Source organism: Drosophila kikkawai, chromosome 2L, assembly GCF_030179895.1.
Source record: "Drosophila kikkawai strain 14028-0561.14 chromosome 2L, DkikHiC1v2, whole genome shotgun sequence".
Lineage (NCBI taxonomy): Eukaryota > Metazoa > Arthropoda > Insecta > Diptera > Drosophilidae > Drosophila > Drosophila kikkawai.
Window position 1 is genome coordinate 11,294,203 of NC_091728.1, and position 19,707 is coordinate 11,313,909.

At 39.6% G+C, this 19,707-nt stretch overlaps 5 protein-coding genes across 7 annotated transcripts in view; 2 read left to right on the forward strand and 3 right to left on the reverse strand.

The window, feature by feature from the left end:
- Positions 1–11,840, reverse strand: part of Lar (tyrosine-protein phosphatase Lar) — a 104,685-nt gene extending 92,845 nt beyond the window's left edge. Inside the window, exon 1 of the mRNA XM_070284274.1 lies at positions 11,560–11,840. The gene's annotated coding sequence lies outside the window, so the exon portion shown is untranslated. The remainder of the gene's footprint in view (positions 1–11,559) is intronic.
- A 784-nt stretch (positions 11,841–12,624) lies between these two features.
- Positions 12,625–14,880, reverse strand: LOC108082876 (zinc finger protein weckle). Its single transcript, XM_017178457.3, has 3 exons — positions 14,511–14,880; positions 13,118–14,454; positions 12,625–13,056 (listed from the first exon to the last, which is right to left on the reverse strand). The coding sequence occupies exons 1-3, from the start codon at positions 14,700–14,702 to the stop codon at positions 12,807–12,809; spliced, it is 1,779 nt and encodes a 592-aa protein (XP_017033946.1). The 5' UTR covers positions 14,703–14,880; the 3' UTR covers positions 12,625–12,806.
- A 136-nt stretch (positions 14,881–15,016) lies between these two features.
- On the forward strand, positions 15,017–16,750 carry Hakai (E3 ubiquitin-protein ligase Hakai). 2 transcript variants are annotated; one of them, XM_017178394.3, is made up of 3 exons: positions 15,017–15,472; positions 15,544–16,055; positions 16,119–16,750. In XM_017178394.3, the coding sequence occupies exons 1-3, from the start codon at positions 15,139–15,141 to the stop codon at positions 16,563–16,565; spliced, it is 1,293 nt and encodes a 430-aa protein (XP_017033883.1). In that variant the 5' UTR covers positions 15,017–15,138; the 3' UTR covers positions 16,566–16,750. The 2 variants fall into 2 exon arrangements, with proteins under 2 accessions (XP_017033883.1, XP_017033885.1); XM_017178396.3 differs by having other exon boundaries at positions 15,018–15,472; positions 15,544–16,257.
- Positions 16,751–16,943: 193 nt separating this feature from the next.
- On the forward strand, positions 16,944–18,083 carry Pmvk (Phosphomevalonate kinase). Of its 2 annotated transcripts, XM_070289084.1 has the most exons (3): positions 16,944–17,091; positions 17,175–17,387; positions 17,545–18,083. In XM_070289084.1, the coding sequence occupies exons 2-3, from the start codon at positions 17,314–17,316 to the stop codon at positions 18,035–18,037; spliced, it is 567 nt and encodes a 188-aa protein (XP_070145185.1). In that variant the 5' UTR covers positions 16,944–17,091; positions 17,175–17,313; the 3' UTR covers positions 18,038–18,083. The 2 variants fall into 2 exon arrangements, with proteins under 2 accessions (XP_070145185.1, XP_017033887.1); XM_017178398.2 differs by having other exon boundaries at positions 16,971–17,387.
- A 48-nt stretch (positions 18,084–18,131) lies between these two features.
- Positions 18,132–19,497, reverse strand: LOC108082834 (GTP-binding protein 10 homolog). Its single transcript, XM_017178397.2, has 3 exons — positions 19,402–19,497; positions 18,824–19,346; positions 18,132–18,761 (listed from the first exon to the last, which is right to left on the reverse strand). The coding sequence occupies exons 1-3, from the start codon at positions 19,441–19,443 to the stop codon at positions 18,175–18,177; spliced, it is 1,152 nt and encodes a 383-aa protein (XP_017033886.1). The 5' UTR covers positions 19,444–19,497; the 3' UTR covers positions 18,132–18,174.
- Between the last annotated feature and the right edge of the window lie 210 nt (positions 19,498–19,707).

Below are 19,707 nucleotides of genomic sequence, written 5' to 3' on the forward strand. Positions count from 1 at the left end.
ATACACCTTTGCAGGCTGCCATAATAAATATTCCCAAATATATATCTGGTTTCAGCGCCTTTTGTCTACTTTTCGCTGTGTCTGTCGCCTTAGCCCGGCCATGCTGCCGGTTTCTTCTTCTAACTTGTCGCCTTGTCACGTGTCGGCATCATTACAACACGTACCAGAACTGTTTATACAAAGAATATATATCGCTTATAAGACCAGCCAATCTAACCAAAAAAAAAAAAGTATATTTAAATGCACGAATTACAAATGCTCTTGAAAAAAATATATAACTAAAAAGCTGGTTGGGAAAACTAAAGGAAAAATTGTTTAATGGGATTTAGGTAAGAAATGGAATCTCAATGTCTAGAGTATTTCCTTGATATTTAAATCGTACTTTAATGCCATTTAAGAGAAGTTAATTGTTCGATATTTGCGGGCATACGCAGTTGGGCACTTTTGGTCCTTTGGGCACACACTCCCGCCTAAAACTAAGCAACAAAACATGCCAAGCATGTCGAGCCCAATTGCCTGAACAGTCTAAACCAGCTCAGTCTCAATTCCCTTCCTTTGGACCACCCTATGTTTGCCCCATAAGCGTCACAGTTAATTTGTTGACAGCTTTGCTGGTGGAGAGGGTAGAAACGAGGAAATGGCCGTAGGATACATTGGTGGACAAACGTACAAATGTCGGCCTCCGCTGGGACTACAAGACGAAGCCATGTAAAGTATATAAATGACCAAAGCGAAAGGCCTGAGAAATATAAAGGCTCACAGCTGTAATTAGTAGAGCGAGAGGAAGTCGTACTGATTGTAAGTTGAGTTTAGACATTTTATATAGATTTTAACGCAGAGAAGATAGTTTAAAAATTCAAATTTGAAAAAAAATACTAAAGTTTCCATGAAAGTTTTTCCTGATATGCGTTATTATTATTTATTAATATATAAATAAAAGTTCAGACAAATATTAAACAAGCGAAAAGTAGCGGGAATATGATAGCACTATCTATGTATTTGTTTTCCTTTTTAGATCTTATTTTATAAATACAATTTTCAATACCAATTTTCAATGAGTGTCCAGTGTGAGAAGGTCTAGTCTGTCAATTCGTTTCGCTATGATGACAAATATCAGCAGCGCCATCGGCAACTAATTGGATTTTCGGATCTTTGCACAAAAAATATATATTGGGGAATATTGGGGGAGCTTGAGGAGGACGACACAAGGAAGCAAAGTGCCAGCAGGTAAAAAAATAAAAAGGCACAGCGAAAAAAGATTAAATTCCCTCGTTACGTCTTATAGCTGAGTTGAAAATAAGAGCCCGAAAATTGCGACATGAAATGAAAATAAATATTGAATTATTGATATACAATATCTCAAACGAGTATTGAGTGGCGAGCGAACCCGGGGAGAAGTTTATTTGCGGATGGTGGTAAATACAAATTCAAACATATAATTCGTGTATATAAATGTCTTCTTATTGAGGATGAAGCTGTCAATTGGTTCATTTCAAATTTAAAGGCTGTTCTTAACGTTGTGAGCTCCTTTTTTTTTAAATTACTTAGTATCTTTGCTAGTAATTTTAGTTTAATATTATATTTGTTATAATTTTTTGACAAACTCTTGAATAGACAACCTTAGCTGGAACTCATCCAGTTTACTTGCCAATTTTGCAAATATTTGGTTATTTATCTTTTTATGTATGTTTCAGGACCTCCCCTCGACTCAAGTTTTTCGCACGCCACCATTCACTTCACCCTTAGGCCTATTTCTTGGGTCGACATACAGCCCACACAATATTTTGCATGTTTGCATACAAAATATCATATTTGCCGAGATTGTTTCATTAAAAAAACAGGTGCTGTTGCTGTGCACATATTTCATCTGCCTACTTTCCACTGCTGAGCACTCCCTAGTACGTGTTTAGCTTTAGCACCTCCGCACACCTCCGCCACACTAACATATGCGTGAGCCATAAAATGGTCATATTACCCAAAATAGCAGTAAGTGCGCCAAGGAAATTGGTTTCTCCGCGAACCAAAAATTATATGTATGTAGCCTGGTTATACACTCACATGTACATACATATGTGTATGATAAGGTAGTCAAAGGAAAACTGTTTCTAGTTATGTATGCTGGACAGGTGAACTTCACTGGTAAGCTCATAAAAGTTTTACCGATTTCTGTTGTACATTGCTACTAGCAGGGATCAATGTATTGGAAAGGTATAAAAGCCTAAAAGTATGATTTCGATTTAGCCATACAAAATAAGACGAGAAATATTGGTTTCCTACAAAAAGAATTATGGGATATAGAAACTTGTAAGATCATTGCAACCATCCGCAGTATGTTTTTGTTTTACTCAATTGTAATATTAATATATTTTTACCTAAAAATGTTATTATCACCTGCCTTCCCACATGTCAATTACTTGTTGACAGTTCGCACATTGAAAATATAATCAGGTGACAACACACGTATAAGCAACATCTAAAAGGAACTATGATAGGTTTCTCCTTATGTATTTCAGACCATAGAGCCTTGCCCTGCCGAATGGCAGACAGTGATTTGTCTGTAACTTTTCCCTAATCTATATTTGGTTGTTCACTTGCTACTCTTGGCCAAGAATAAGGGACAAAGGACGCACGTCTTTATCGGAGATTAAGTGCGATGGTATCGTTATACTCATGGACATGGTCGCAGTCATGGTCCCAGTGTTCGTTAGTTATATTGTGCTGAAATGTGCTTACAGGACATTAATTACTTGCACCTGGAATTAAGATAATTGTTGCCTTTTGTTTGGCTCTGGCTATGCGAGATAATCAACTTGCAATTTGGCCATGTGTTTCTGGTCCCTTGGATAGCTTAATGTAGCCGATATTTGGTTAACGATTTAGCAAAAGAATGTGTATCTCATAAATATTGTTGACAAACCCCAACGAATTTTTTGTGATATTCTTTGATATCATAATTTGACTTTTTCACAGTTAATTTCTTTTTTCCAAGTGGCCCAATACATTTTTATCCAATCGAAAAAAATCATTACAATGAAAATTTAATAAGACAAAATCAGACTTTAATGGGATTGTTTCATGGATGGAATTTGAGAAGAGGCTGTCAGCCGCTTTGAACTTTTTCCCACCCACACAGGTCACACGCACTCACACCCTCCTGGGGACTGAACTCAAAGCAATTGGGGGTAATTCAATAAGAAAATAATAGGAAGCAATGACTTAAAAAAAAAAAAGCTAAAACAAGGCATCGTGTGTGCTGGGCTGTCATAAAATAAAATAATAATCATTTTTGTGGGACCAGTTTTGAGGGCGTCTCTTGTCATCTGAGTAGGACGAGTGGCGATTTAATTTTTTGCTGTTTTTCTTTTCTTATATCTTGTTTCTAACTCAACGCAACGACAAATGGCTAAAAGCCACCAACGCCCTTTCGCGGGGATTGCTTAGTAATTGCTTATGAAATATGCATAGATCGCCCGCCCACTTCTCCATCGGCTTTCTTTCAGTAAGCAGGAAGCACGCACCCTTTCCAGTTGGCAATTTTTGAGGTTTTTTTTTTTTACTTTTATATATATATTTATATATATGTATGTATGCCAGCACAATATACATACTTTTCGGCAGGCGGCACAGTTAGACCAGCCTAGCATGACATTGCCACTTAGCGGCTACATTAATGGCTGTGCCAAATGACTCTATCTCCTCTTCCCACTTGCCCTTGGCCACATTGTGCGTTTGTGTGTGAGCTGTAACTGAGCGTGTAACGGTAAATAAACTAATACCAACATTTTTGGAGACGAAATGTTTTAGGCATAAAAGTGTAGCCGACTTTCCTGCGTATGAAGATGTAACATCATGTTCCACCCCATTCCCTATATATTTTTTCTCTCCCACACCGAAAGCATCATGAATATTTAATGTTGACATGTACAAAGTAAGGCATATACATACAAAAACTTGTAACTGTACATCAACAACATCTAAAAGAAGGAAAAGCGATGGCGAATGACAAGAAAAAATTACGAATAAACAAAAAAAATGTTGTTTTTTTTCAAAGACCTTTATTTGTACACCCTTGCAGAGAGTATTATAATTATTTATATAATATTAATTGTAATTTATTTTTTTAACGTTTTTAGGAAGCGATTCTAATTCCAAGATACTAAAATTACATAGGACTTATTTCCTAGCAGTAGTACGAAAACGATCTTATATCTTATATAACTTTTCTCTGATAGCAATTATACGTAGCAATTCAAAAGAAGCTTCCATCCCAACTCAAAATTACCGACTCATTATTACAGTGAAGAACAAATAAAACTCATACTAAAAGCACCGATTCCCTGGACATTTTATTATAAACACTATGCTGTCCACTTACCCGACCAATAAAATGGCATCGAAAATAATTGATGAAATTGTTGGGTGAACGTGTAACTGCCCAAATATCGAACTATAAGTACACTGTCTCCATTTCACAGGACAATTTATATATACATTTGTATACTACTGAGACAACAAAACAATTTAGCGCTTTAATGATAATGATGTATGAACAGAGTAATGACAACAAACAGAAGAAGGGAGAAGGCTTGCCACGTATGTTCTTCTTGTTATCCCCCGGTGCTTGCACACGGAATTTCGCCGGGAAATAGAAGGAGAAGAGGTGAGCTTGGGCGAACCATCGCTTAACAAGCTAATGTGCTTTTAATGGTTCCGTTGGTTCCGTTTTTTGGCCCCGTCTAATTATGTCGCTTAGGGGGAGCGTCGACGAAGAAGACCAGCGGTGAAATACAAGTAAAATACACAAATAATTAAAATTAATTATCTTGCAATTAGTTTACGATTTACTCATTAAGCTAAAGGTCGAAACGTGGTGGATGTGAACGTGGAAAGTGGATGGTGGTGGACGGTGAAAACCATCTTGCCCACGAAAGTATGCAGTGCTTTTGTTTGTTTGCTTTATTTATCTCACACTCACAATTACACTCGCACTCACACAAATACGCCCACAATGGAAGGATAATGGATATGACAATATAATTATGAAATTAGTGCTCTAACATTTCAATTGAGTTGTTTATTTGATTTATGTGGACTTGCACAAGCCAATGGTAAACGACGCACACTTAGCATATATCCAAACACACGCATGCACGCTAACTAATGGCATTATTACGTATACGGCATGTTGACTCTGACATTTATTCGCAGCTGGAGTTGACCAAATACAAGGGGAGCATACTTTTATTGACATTTAACTCACTCTCAGCCCATCCGGCAATGATTTATGTCTTCGCTTTTACAAGTTTTAGATCGCTTTATTTGCATTTTTGCATTTACTTTTTTTTTTTTGTTGCTAATTTAAATATGTATTCTTTCCCCACAGCCAGCAGTTTCTTGCAAAGTACTTAACCGTCTGCTTATTATTAAAAGGCAAAGCTTAAGTGGCAAAGTCAAGTTAATTCAATTAACTTGGCCCAGGACCGTTGCGCGTGGTGCGTGAAAAGACAGCACCAAGGAAAAATAAAAGCAGACGCAGACTCAACAAAAAAGTATATATAAAAATATATTAAAAAATAAAGAAATTAGGAGCGGTAAGCACATACCATTCAAAAAATGTTTAAAAAAAAGTAAATAATTTCATTTTGTTTCTAATAAATCATTATTTATGATATTTTATTTATGTATATAACTTATAAGTTTCGTAAATTTTTAGTTATAATAATAATTATCTCAGTTCTCTTAAATTATTTTAAAATTCCTTTTTTTTAGAAAACGTTATATACCAAATATAGCAGACTTATGACAGCTGAAATACCCGAGAAATGTTCTTTATACAGTACTTAGCCAGGAGGTCGCGCTCCGAGCAACACTAGTGGTGAGCATCCTCCGGCTCTAAGCCTTCACCTCTAACCAATCTTGGCTATCAGTTTACGCGCCATGCTTCGTTAAGTGCATTTTGAATTTTTAATGTTGAGCGCTTTTCGCTGCGCAACTCGCAAGATGAAAGAGGACAAGTGAGCCGAGCCAGTTGGAAAGCGATTCAACGTCTCCCGCTGCCGTTTTCGGAGAGGACCTCCTGATTAATTCGCTTTATTAAAAAACCATACGCCAAGAAATGCGTAATACTTTTTAGCACTTCTCCGGGACCAGCAGCTGCTTTACTCCATAGTAACAACAAACAGGGCAAAAAATAATCAACACAAATTACACAGAGCGCATAAATATTCCACGCTCTCTGGGAAAAAGGGTAAGGCGATTGGGGAGAGGAGTTTTAGAAATGGTTCACTGCTAAGGGAGAAGCTATATACCCCTGGCCAATTACATTTTAATATACGCTAAACATTGAACAAAAAAGGGTTGTTGAAGATTTCTGCCGAGTTCTAATACTTATTTTACTCTTTTTGTAATGACAATCAGGATCTCTGAATGAGACCTAACTCTTCATTTCACCACATTGTGGTTGCAAGTCGTCTTAATTAAAATAAATTTAAGTTTTTCTGAGTGGAATAGAAAAAATAATTAAATGTATTATATAACATAATATTTATAAGAATATAACATTTACTTATAGCGAATATTTCTTAATTGCGAATCATAAAAACAAATAAAAGTTAATTTATAATTTCTTTTCCTTCTCTTCAATGATTATTACATTATTAATTGTAGATTCATATTTCTAAAAATATATTTTTTAACATTAAAATTAAATCCCGATAAACATTTCTCCTAAGATTGCGGTTTCTTATTCATGATTTGCAAAAGTGACAACAGCAGTGTAAAGGATTTTAGAACAAGCCAAGGGGATTAATAAAAGGATTACGCAGCGGAAAATGCCAGCTGTGCTGTTTCGAGAGTTGGCAATGTTAATGCGGAGTGGATGTGGGTGTTGGTAGGACTTTGGCAAAGGATGCTACTGATGGTAATTTGTAGCAACACTCGGCTAGGATAAGGATATGTGGACGGAGCCGGACTGGTGGAAGAGGCACTTGCAGCAGGCTAATTGCGATTCGTTTCAGCTCGGCATCCATGGGTTTCCCCAATGTGCCTGCTACAGACTGCAGTTTTCGTTGGATGGAATGTGCACTCTCCCTTATACATGGTGGGTAATATATTAAAAATAATCCATTCGATATCTTTTTTAATATTTCAAATTTATGGCACAGACTCGAAAGCGAAGCAGCAGTGGCAGTCACAATAATAACAAGAAAGGAACTCGAATTTTGTATACCCTGGGAGTTTGTAACTCAACATTAACGTTTTAATGAAAGGAATTTAAATATAAAGTGACTCAGGTGTTGCTGATGAAGAATATAGACTTCAAAGAGTTAAATTTGTCTTCTTAAATGTGCTGCAATCCACGAAATAAATTACAATACCCCAAACAAGGGCATAATTTTCCAGTGTTATTTTGAAGATCTTTGAGTTTGGTATTTTATTGGTTAAAGGAAGCGCGTTTTACCGTCTGGCTCTGCGAGGGGTGCTATTCAAATTCCGAATGGCAAAGCAAAAGTTGCTAAGCAGCAAGTACTTTTCCCTTATGTAATGTTTATTCTCGCAGAAGCTACTTTTGTATTGACTTCAAGCATCTCTCCAAAATTGCTTCCGATTTGATAGGCCTAGCAAGATACGTTATTACGCGCTTTTATTTCTGATTTACAAATCAACCCACGCACTTCATAATCTCAGAGTAAGAACGTCATATGTTATATGTATACCCATTTAAATAATAACATTCGTCTCGGTGGTTTTGCGACTGCTTTCTTATATGGAAGGCACAATTTTTTATGGATAATGACCCAGCGCTGATTTGCTTACAATTGACATAAACGACCATCAGATGAGTTATGTCAGGCCCAGGCGGGCTTAGGTACACTCACTCATGCACGGGCACAAGGCAATGCAGATAAGCCACACTCAATCAGTATAAAAGTATGCTAGGGAAAAATCATTGGGGAGCCAGGAGCATCAGGAAAGGAAAGAGGCGCCGAGGCGGCGGCCGTTAATCAAGGAACCAACATCTGGGGGATATAGAACAAAGTCAGAGAAATTCTAAATTGGAATTTTCCCAACACGCACGCATTTAATTAAAGTAAAAGCTTTGCTTTTTTACTTGTTTTAGTCATTTCTTTGGGTTCTTTTTTTTCTGTTGGTGCAAAATGCAAAGCTGGCAAATAAAAATGTGACCGTCAAGGGGATGCAATGTCTAACCAGCGCAGCAGTTGCACCGGGAAATAACTTGCAATTTATATGCATGCTAGTTTTTTATTTTTGCAAAGCGAAATGCTCAACCAGATATCTGGGCGTTTGAAAGAGGAGATAATGCACTTTTAGCTCATTTATTAGCTCTCTAAGCTGCTCCTGCGATAGCAAGAAAGGGGATGTTCATTCTATTCATTATGGCAGCGTGGGGGTTATAGCACAAATAAACATCTAGGGGTGAACGAAAATTCATTTTTCCCTTACTTCGAACATTCTAGGGGTGAACCAAAATTCATTTTCCCCTTACTTCGAACTTTCTAATAGGGGTGGATGGCACATCGTTTGTGAATGCCTTTTTAGCTCATTGAGTACAAAGTTGCAAAACACTTATACTTCTACAGCTATGTACTGTAATACAATTATATTATTTTATAGAAAAAGTACCTAAAGTTTTCGCCTAATACAGTGCTTACGAAACTTTAAGCCTGTTATATTTATTTTATAGAATTGTACCTTTAGCTTTCTTGATATAAAAGTTTTTAAAATACTTGCATACTGTTATACTTAATTTATAGAAAGTATGCACATTTGATTTTATAGAAAGGTTACTTCAGCTTTCTTGAAATTAAATTCTTGTATACTGTTATATTTAATTTATAGAATATATATACAATTTTAGCGCTATAAAGGGTATGGTTATAAAGTTTTTCCGCTATAAAGGTAATAAAAGCTCTTGGAACTGCAAGACTAAAGTTTTACAAAGCTGTGCTTAAATTTAAGAGTATAAGCTATAACCAGAAAATATGCTCAGATTGGCCTAAAAGCTTTACAGAAGGCCAGAAACTCTTGTATTTTATGGTAAATCTAAAACATAGAATTAAATGTAAAATAATGCTCAGATCCAAATGAACGGATGTAAAAAATTGTTAGCAATTTAAACATCATGTGTATATAAAATGTTTACTTAGTCATTTTGTTTTAATAATTTTCTGTCATAATTTAACGAAATATTTAAATATTAGTCGCTAACCAGCTCAATAGATTATATTAGTAATAAACAAATATATAACAAAGTTTTGTTCTTAATAATTGGTATTTTCCTTAATAGGTTTTAAAAATATATGTTTTTCCTTTTATTTTATTTTTTAACGCGTTTGTTTCTACAAAAAATTAAAAACCTTGTAAATCGAATTAGTAAGAAAGCAAAGAAAGCAATAGCTCAACTTTGTGAGTTAAATATAAATAAAATAATAAAACAAAGACGGACATTCAGATTAATACTTCATGGAGTCATAGAAACCAGAGCCTACATGGAATGCATATTCCTTAAACTGTAACTCTGAAGTATTTCATATAAAAATTTCGCCATATCAGAACTATTTTCAATAAATTATTGGGGCTTTTGGATTTAAAGCCATTAAAAATTACTCCTCTTGTTATCTGAGGTAAATGTTCCCTTCAATATCTGTTCAGGAAATCTACATATATTCAGCAAGTAAATATTTCTAATTTGAAGGCAGCAAAAGGCCTATAAAAAATATAAACAAGCTTTTTTAACTACAATTATATGTATATTTTTATGATACGAATTTATGTATATATAAGATTGGGAATAATATTCACATATTAACATATTTATACACATAAGCGGAGACACCGTTTCTTAGTTTCGCTAATCAATTAATTTGATAAATATGATAGTTTAAAGACTTTTGAAATTGGGTTTTCGTTTCAAAGTCTAAGGGCCAGGTTCCTGCGAATCGAATGAGTAATACAGAAAGTTTAGCGTGAATCGAAGACGGATGCAATTAGAAAAATTCTTCCTTTGCCCTACATTTCTTAATCATTACAGGCATATAAAGGCCGACAAACTGAGTTAGAATAATATTTGATGTTTATTCAAGAACTATCTAAAGAAGAAGTCATCTGAGCTTATTCAAAAAATTATTTAAAAAAAAAAAAAATTTGACATCATTCGATGCCGAACATATATAAAGCGATTACCATAAAAACATAGGTTATGATAAGTTAAGAAAATAATTTAATGTACAAAATTCTAATCACAAGTTAGACAAAAAGCAAACATTGTCTTTAATTTTAAAATGGTATTTCGACGAAAAAGTTTTACATAGACATTCTAAAGGGTTTTCATTATTGATGCCCCAAAATACTATCAAATTAATTTAAAGCTAGCTTGACCGTAAATAAAAAACCACGAAAAGCGATTGTTTGTTTTTAATGAATATAGACTTAAAACGTATTTAATTTTATCTTTAAATCCTCAAAATTTGGGGATCTATTAAATTAATTTTTAATTTCTAATTTATTTTCATTACTAAGGAAAGTGACAGTATGCTAATAATCTGTTGCAGTAATAAAGCTATAATTTCGCAGAAAAAGAAGAAGCCGATATAAATGTCTATATAAAAAAAAAAAACAACGGGAAATTCTTAGACTATAGACAGTACATTTGCCCAGGCCAAATGACACAGAATTGGCGACTTATAAAATTGGAGGGCAAGTTTTTAATGTTGCCTTACTTAAAACAGGAAGCGGATAGCTATTCTTAAAGCTTGTCACTGATAAGGCAAAAGCAGCAGCGAAGCATAAGTTTTTCGGCAATTAACTTGTGGGGTATTATATGATAATTAAAAAAGAAGGGCAACTAATCGGAAAAGAGGAAAAACTCTGATTTTGGTGGAAACTAGCAGCACAAAGGGATGGCAAGTTTGGAACAAAGGCAACAGGAGAGTACAATTTGGGTCAAGTTTTTAAAATATCTCATTTAACATACATACTAAGGGCTTAAGTGGCGAAACTTAACAAGCGTTAATAAGTTTCGCGACTTAAGCCCTTAGTATGTATGTTAAATGAGATATTTTAAAAAAACATCTGATCGATTCATAAGATAAATTAATCTAGACACTTGCACTTATTGCAGCATTTGTATCTGCTGGTTAAAACAAATACTGAAGAATATTTAACAATATTTTTAACAGATTTTTGGTGGCACATGAAGGTGAATCTTAGAGAGTCACCAATTCCCGAATTGATTTTAAACCAATAGTATTTAACACATAGGAAATATATGGAAGCAACAAAATGCATATAGTGGGAGTTATGTATGTACATTTATGCAGTTTTGTGGGTCTTTCACATGTTGTGTTTCTTGAGTTTACACTTCAGGTCCGCCCACACAAGACTTCGAACCCGTTGTGTTGGGACATCAACCACCACGAAAAAAAGAACTACTGGGGGCACAACTAGATTTTAACATTGCCCTGACCACACACACATGCTGCACATTCCACTCTTGAATTACTTTAATATCTGGCAAAGTAATTAACGACAAAAACTTACAAGCGAATCGATTTTTTTATTCACACGCATGCACACACATGCAGAGCAGCTTACACACGCGCTGGTTGTGTGCGTAAAACAAACAAAAAAACAACCGAAAAACGCCGACAAAAACGACCGAAAAGCACCTTTAAACTGAGGCGATTTGCAAAACATTTATTCAACAGTTCGGGACACACACATCTAAGACGTTGGCGCACACTTTAATCACATTTTGAATAAGAAAAACCAGCGATTTTATCATAATTTCGCGCAGCAAACGAAATTTTGCACCGACACTGCATTCAAAATGAACTGATTCCGGAATCCGGAACTACAACCAGGGATGTGAGCAAGACAGACAACAGCTGTGGCCGCTAGAAGATAAAACCAGGGCTACCCGTTGTCACTTAACTTATTTAAATTTTTAAAGCCTTATTTTGTTTTATTTGTATATATTTTTAACTGAATTGATATTTAATTGAACATTACTTACAATATATTTTCGATCACAAATATATTTATTTGATTTTTCGGTTATAACGGGAATGAGTTTCTTTTTATATTTTGCATTATCTTGTTTTAATTATTTTATTGATTAGCTTTCTCACACGGTTTTTTAATTAAACAATCCATTAGATTCACTTAGGTTTCCACAGTTTCTTATATTTTATATGCAGATTGTTTTTGTTGGAGGATAAATCGATTTTTTTGATTTCTCAGTTCACACATAATTAAGTGCTGCTCCTTGCAACTTCATTTCAACAATTGTGGCCATAATTAAACAGAGTTTAACTTTTATATTGTCTCAACACTTTACACATCTTTAATGTAACTAGTTTTAAGGAAAACTTTAATGGTAGAGTTATCCATGGAGAGGAATCGAGAAAGCAGACGCTGGCAACTGAACTAAATTCCCTTATACGCGAAATGGACTCTAAAAACGGGGGTGACTTTGCCTTCAATTCCGACTCCGGCTTATTGACAATCCTCCTCCAGTGGACATGCGCAGCTCTAGCTCTCCGGGACTCGTTTGAAGCCGTCAAGACATTATTTAACAGAGTGACCATCTAAGCTCATAGAATATTTAAAACAATAGTTTTTAAAATATATTATTAATATTAAGTTTATAAATAGGCCTGCCTGTCTCCTTACATTAACAATGCAAGTAAAGATATTGGTAAGTAGTAGTAAATGTAGATGATATTTAAAGAAAAATTTACAAAAAACAAGATAGTCCATAGTCATTGCAATAGTAATAGTTGGGCCTAGCGATATTCAATCATGATGTGGTTGTATATATTGTCTATCGTGGATATAGCCGATTCTGAAGGATCAGGTTGAGCTGAGAGCTCAGGCGCTGGCTCAGACTCTGACTCTTGAAGGGAAGCGTTGCGATCCGTTTTGAAGTTGAGATTGCTGTCATTCCCCTTGACCGGTGGCTTGGGTTTTTTTCCGAAGGCGAAACAGCCGCTCTGTTTGGTTGCTACCGGTGACAAGTTGTCCTTGTTTTTGGTGCTGAAAATTATTAATAAAGAACTAACTAACTTTATATTATACTCTAGACTGTAGCACTTACAATGCCTTGAGTGCCTCTAGTTTCGGTATATTCCTGTTGTAGGTTTTGCCTCCACCCGACGCCTCCTGGGCCGCCAGCTCCTCGGGATGCGCCTTCTTCTTGTGCGTGCGACAGTTTGAGCCATTGGCAAAGGTGCGATCACAGAAGTCGCATGAGTAGGGTTTTAGTCCAGTGTGCAGGATGAGATGGTTTTTTAGCGCCTTGGCTCGCTTGAACTCCCTGCCGCAGTAGTCGCACTTGTGCTGCATTTGATCGGTGTGGACTAACCGGTGTCGATTTAACGTGGGCCGGGAGTTCAGCTGCATGCCACACTCGGGGCAGATATACTTGTGCGGATCGTGCGTCTCCTTGTGGTGCTTCAGGCGGTTGGCTGACTTGAAGCATTTCTTGCACACATCACACTCGAAGGGGGCGTAGTCCGTATGCTTTAACACGTGCTCCTTTAGGGCGCTCATCGAATGGAGGCCGACGCCGCACTGTTCACAGATCACTGGTCTCGGCCGTTCGTCCAGGTGCATGTACTGGGCATGTTGTGTGGCGGAAGCGCTGCTTGCGAACTTCTTGTCGCAACTGTTGCAGGCATGCTGCTTTGGCTTGGCAACGGTCAGGGGCAGGTGACGTTGACTGTGCCGCTCCAGCTGGTAGTGGGTGCGGAACTTCTTGGAGCACTCCGTGCAGGTGAACAGGTCAGAGCCAGCTGACTCGGCCTTCCAGTGATCCTGGCGCATGTGCCTGTGCAGCGACCTGGCGGTGACATATGTTCGCAAGCATCTACTGCACTGGTGGCTTTTATTGGGATCGGGATCGGAATCTAGCTCACATTTCTCAGCTTTCTCTTGCTTGTGGGGGGAGAGGGTGAGGCGGCCGCCTTCTTCTTCTTTAGAGGAGGAACTATGCTCAGGAAAGTCATATTCATCGCATAGTTTAACCAGTGCAGCATCATCGTCGGCTTCATAGACTGGATCCTGATTGTCAGATCCTGAAGGCCCTCCCTGTTCGCCTTGTTCCGCGGCCTGCTCCTCATGTTCTCCCTCCGGAGTCAAGGGGTTTTCAAGTTCTTCAAGAAGCTCCGGCTCCTCTGGCAGCAAACCCACTTGTATCCCCAACTTGGGTTTCTCATCCACGTAGTGAACCTCCGTTCCTGGCGCCTCCTCAAGCAGGCCGAATTTGGAGCGCAGCTCCTGGACATTCAGCGACACATCTTTACCCGAGGCACTCTGCAGGATGCAGAACAGCTTTTGGACGCGGGTAATGCGTTCCGAGAAGTTCACCAGCGAAGTGACAAGCGTAAGGCACTCGCAGCATATCATCTCCGGCAAGTCCTCACCTCGTGATATCTAGGAATATAGAGCTCTGATGACTTTCAAACTTCCTATGGTTAAATCACACGTACATTCACCCAAAAGTACTTGCCGATGGCGGTGGCCAGTGAGAGATCCCCGGAAGATGCGTCCCCATCGTTTTTGAGAAACACATTCATGTTGCCCTGGATGTCATCATTGGCGCATAGTCGACACCACAGATGCCAGTCGCTGGCGGGATCCGCTGGAACTGCCTGCTCTTCCAAATGGGCGGCGGCAGCCATCGAAAAGCTCAGCAATTAATTATAAATAAACTTTTATTCAGCGTAAACATATTGGATGATGGCTGGATCTAGAGATGCTGATGCATCGAGCATCGATACTTTTTTAGCGATGTTTTCAGAAGTTTTTCGATGTTTAGGTTGATATCGATGTTTGACGAAATATCGGTCGGCATTGGTTGTTCAAAAGTGAAGTAAAATACAAAAATATACAAAAACATAAAAGAAATAACAAAGAAAATATACTTATAAAAATATAACTTATATAAGAATAACGTCAAAGATAGTTTTATTTAGGAATTAATAAATCTAGCCGTTAAATGGCTAGATTGGCATCATTGTTATCGCGACGGAGCGACCCATCTCTAAGAAGGGTACAACAAGGCAAACGAAAAAGAAAACGCAACAAACTGGAAGCCCTAAGATCTGAAGGAAATAAATGGACACAGAAGAAGTAAAGCGGGGTCGCGGACGCGGACGCGGCACCAGAGCTCGCGGACGTGGTCGAGGCAGAGGTCGCGGACGTGGCAAGAAGATTGATGACAACAGTATGGCAGGGTCGGGCTCGGCTACCGGCTCCGCGTCAGCCCTGGCCACCAGCATTGCAGACATACAAGAGCCACCAATGGATGCTGTGATGCTAGATTTGGACAAAGATGCCGGCGATATGGAGGTGGTCAACTCCCCACCACCAACGGCCGCAGGAGCAATGAGCGAGGACATGGCACCTCCGGAGCCCCAGCAGATGTTACCGCCTGTACACAGCAAGACAAGTAAGAAGGCTTAACCAAGCCAGAAACAGGGTCATCATAAGCTAAAACCGTCCCTCTTTTTTGATTTCCAGTTGACATGGAAGCAGACATATCGCAGCTGGAAGCGCCCACCTTCACCACATTGTCGCGTGGGCCACCAGAGCCAATGCTGCGCTTAAAGTGGAACCACAAGGTGAGCCTGATCGGCGAAAAGGTGCTCAATCCGATGATCCACTGCTGCGATCAGTGCGACAAGCCGATCCTCGTCTACGGCCGGATGATACCCTGCAAGCATGTCTTCTGCCTTAAGTGCGCCCGCGCCGATCCCATAAAAAACTGTCCCCGGTGCACCGACAAGGTGCTGCGCGTGGAACAAAGTGGCCTGGGCACCGTGTTTATGTGCACGCATGGTGGCAGTCGCTACGGCAGCTCCGGTTGCCGACGGACGTACTTGTCGCAACGGGACCTGCAGGCACATATTAATCACAGGCATGTAGCGCCTCAGCTATCGCTTCAGCCGCTGCCCCAGCTGGGGGCTCCCATGGCGGAACCCAAGCTGACGGATCTGGGCGGCGTGGGCCTGGAGTTGCACAAGCAGCGCAAGGCGAGTGGTAGCTATGGCTCCTAAACTAAGCTGTCCTGTCTATAAAATCGCTTGCCCTTGCAGCTCTCCGAGTCGTCTGTCCCCACATCAGCCTCCGTTTCCCGCCCCCTGTTACGCCCACTCCCCGTCCTCGGAGGCATCGGTACTATACCACCGCCAGGATCCGTCGCCGCCCCAAATGCCATCCATGGGCACTCTACGCTAACTCTGGCGAATCTGGCAAGGATCAACAATGCCAACGCCGTTGACTGCCATCAGGGAAAGGCCTCGTTACACCAGAGCCTAAAGAAGGGTCCGCCCCACCAATCCGAGTCTGTGGCGGATGCCTCGTACTACAGCAGCGTTCTTGCCTCATTTGGGAGTGGTTCGGGGGGTCAGCCAGCTGCTGCAAGTTCAAACAATATCGTTCCTGGCGCTGGCGGATCAAGTGCGGTCCAAGGTGGTGGCTCTGCTGAGATGGCAGTGGGCGGCTTAGGTGGAAACTGGCAGAAATCGCAATACTACAGATGAGGGACAGATTTACGACCCAAGTCCAGGGGCAGGAGATTTTAACGCAGGCACGGCTTTTAGTTAAGTAAATTACATATGTACATGTACTTTAAGAGGAAAATAAAATGTATTTAATGGGGATATAAGATGCCCAACATAAGTAGTAAACAACTTTTACTTTAAATATAATATGAATAGTGATTGAAGATATACCTGTCTCTGAATTCAGTGAATACAGCTCGGCTGTCTTTACTGCTTATTAAAATTAGCACCCTTTCATTGTAATTTTACTACATTTCCGGCCATATACCGAGACGATCTAGCCATCTCACCTTTGAAGCTATTTGAATGAAACTTTTCAGATAGTTTTCTAACTACACATTTCATGAAAACCAAATTATTAAATGCTTTGTAAACCTCACTATACAACTTTAATCCAATTTGTTTCAATTCTTTTTTAACCGCACTTAATATTTAAATAATTACAGTGTATTTTGGTATATTTCTTCAGTCAAGTCTTGGTCACATTTACAGTGAAATACAAAAGGTAAACAATCTGAATAACAATACTGAATGTTTAATTTCTATAAAACATTTGCACCAACACAATAAACACGACATCGATGTCAGAGGCTTAGCTTAGGTCGTCTGGGCGCAGAACCCCTTTAAGAAATCCGTCACGCTGTATTGGAGACACATCTAAGGGGCAGAGACTTTTGTAAATGAAACCGCACGCTTGACAAAAAGTGAAAGTTTCCCAAACAGAGAAATGTTGAAAATTGTGTTGATCAGTGGCAAGCGGAAATGTGGAAAGGATTACTTATCCGAGAGATTGCAAAAGCGGTAAGATAAACACAAAGTCCTGTAGAAATCCCTGAGGAATTATTATTTTATATAATTTTTCAAAATAAACAAAACTTACAAAGTCTATAACTAAGCCAAAAATGTTAACAAGTAAACATCAATTTAGAAACTTGTTGAAATGTACTATATTTTATAGATTGGATGGCCGATCCCGTATCGTTCGAATCTCAGAACCCATTAAGTCCGAGTGGGCCCGGAAGCATAACCTGAACCTCAGTGAATTACTTACCGATGGACCTTATAAGGAAAAGTTCCGCCGTGACATGATAGAATGGAGTGATGAGGTGCGCGCCAAGGATTACGGCTATTTCTGCAGACTGGCCATGAAAGATGCAATCGACCACCAGGCGATACCCTATGTGTTGGTCAGCGATGTGAGACGCAAAAACGATATCAAGTGGTTTTGCGAAACATTCAGCAAAGACAAGGTTCTGACGATCCGCCTCACTTCCCGCCCAGAAACACGTTCTGCGCGTGGTTGGACATTTTCTGCGGGCATTGACGATGTGTCCTCAGAGTGTGATCTGGATGATTTCGACGGGTTTGACTTTATCATTCCAAACGACGATGAACTTGATGAGGAAGCAATTGACCACTTGCTAGACAAACTACAACTCAAGTATAAATAGTATTTACACTCATTAAAGTATAAGGCTATTTATTTACACAGAATATAGTGAACCTTTGTGCTCTTATAGTATAAATAACAAAGATATCGGCAACTGAATAATTAAAATATTTATACCAATTCACATCTACATACCAACTAAGTAATCTTCGGCCCAACCAGACCCACGCGCTGCTGCAGCTGCTCTTTAACTTGCTCCTCATCTGCCAGGAACTGCTTCTCCGCCAGTCGTAAAAGCGTCCGCCGTAGCTGCGACTTTACTTGTGTCACCTTCGTAGAGTTCATTGCCGAAATGGGCACTACGCTCTCGAACTTAAGTACTTGCCTCGGACGCAGTTCCTCGGGGCATTGCGACAGTCCGCTAGCCAAGTCGCTAATGACCGGCTTTAGTCTGGTGAAGATCTCGCTGGCGCCTTCCTTGTCCATTTTATTTAGCAACAGCACGCTGGGCTTTTCCAACAGGGTTGGGTCGTACAGCTCCAACTCTTTGTTCAGGGCGTAAATGTTGGCCAGGCAATCGCGATGCGGGTGTCGGGGACTCAGTTGGAAGCCGAAGATGTCCACCATGAAGAGGAGTAGGCGGGTGCGTTCGATGTGCTTGAGGAACTTGTGGCCCATGCCGAAGTTGGCGTGGGCCCCCTCGATGAGACCAGGAAGATCTGCCACGGTGATGGAGCGCAAGTCGCTGTACTCCACGGTACCAATCTGTGGCCGGATGGTGGTGACTGAAAATGAAAATTATATTTACTTTACGGAAAACTCGAGAGCTGGCAAACGAATTACTTACACGGATAAGCCGCAATCTTTGGCTTTGCATTTGAGACGGCCTTGAGCAGCGTGCTCTTCCCCGCATTGGGGAACCCGACGAGTCCCACATCCGCTATCAGCTTCAGGTCCAAATTCACAGTGCGGCTCTCGCCGGGACGTCCCAAAAAGTTAGTTCCTGTGCAACCACCAGTTCCTCCGCCCGCCACAATGCAGGTTGAGTCGTTTTCGTTGAGATCAGCGATCAGTTTGTGGCGCTCGTCATACACCTGAACGCCCACCGGCACCTCGATGCGCTGGTCCACTCCGCGTCGTCCGAAGATGCTTGCCTTGCTGCTGTCCTCGCCGCTAGACGCTGCCACACGTTTGTCCCGCAATCCCTGGGCCACTTTGCGCAGCGTAAGCCCCTCCTTGGCCACCAAATAGACGCAGCCACCCTGACCACCGACTCCTCCGTACTTGGGCAACCCGTTTCCCCCATGTCCTCCTCGCACGGCCAGCCGCAATGTGTCCAGGAAGCTGGGTCGGAAGTGGGCTCGGGCGGGCTAGGACGGAAATCAATTGGATTACTTTAATTTGGATTTTTAATCACATTCCTACCGCCTTTGTGGATTTTAACAGGAATTTAAACAGCTGAACCATCAAAATGCGTTTTCTACTGTCGATAGTTCGATATTCATGGTTTTGTTACATTTACCAACACTTTTTTCTTGAACAAAATCGGAAACAATATGGCGCGTTAATTAAAATTGTTCATTACATTAGAATAAAAAAGGTTTTAATTTTGCTTTTAAAGTTAAAAAGAGTTTAACATTTCACTTGCTAATCCTTAGATTATGTTGTATCTCTTTACTAATATTTCATGTTTTTGCGGTTTTGTGGTATATGTTTATGTATATGTTTAAC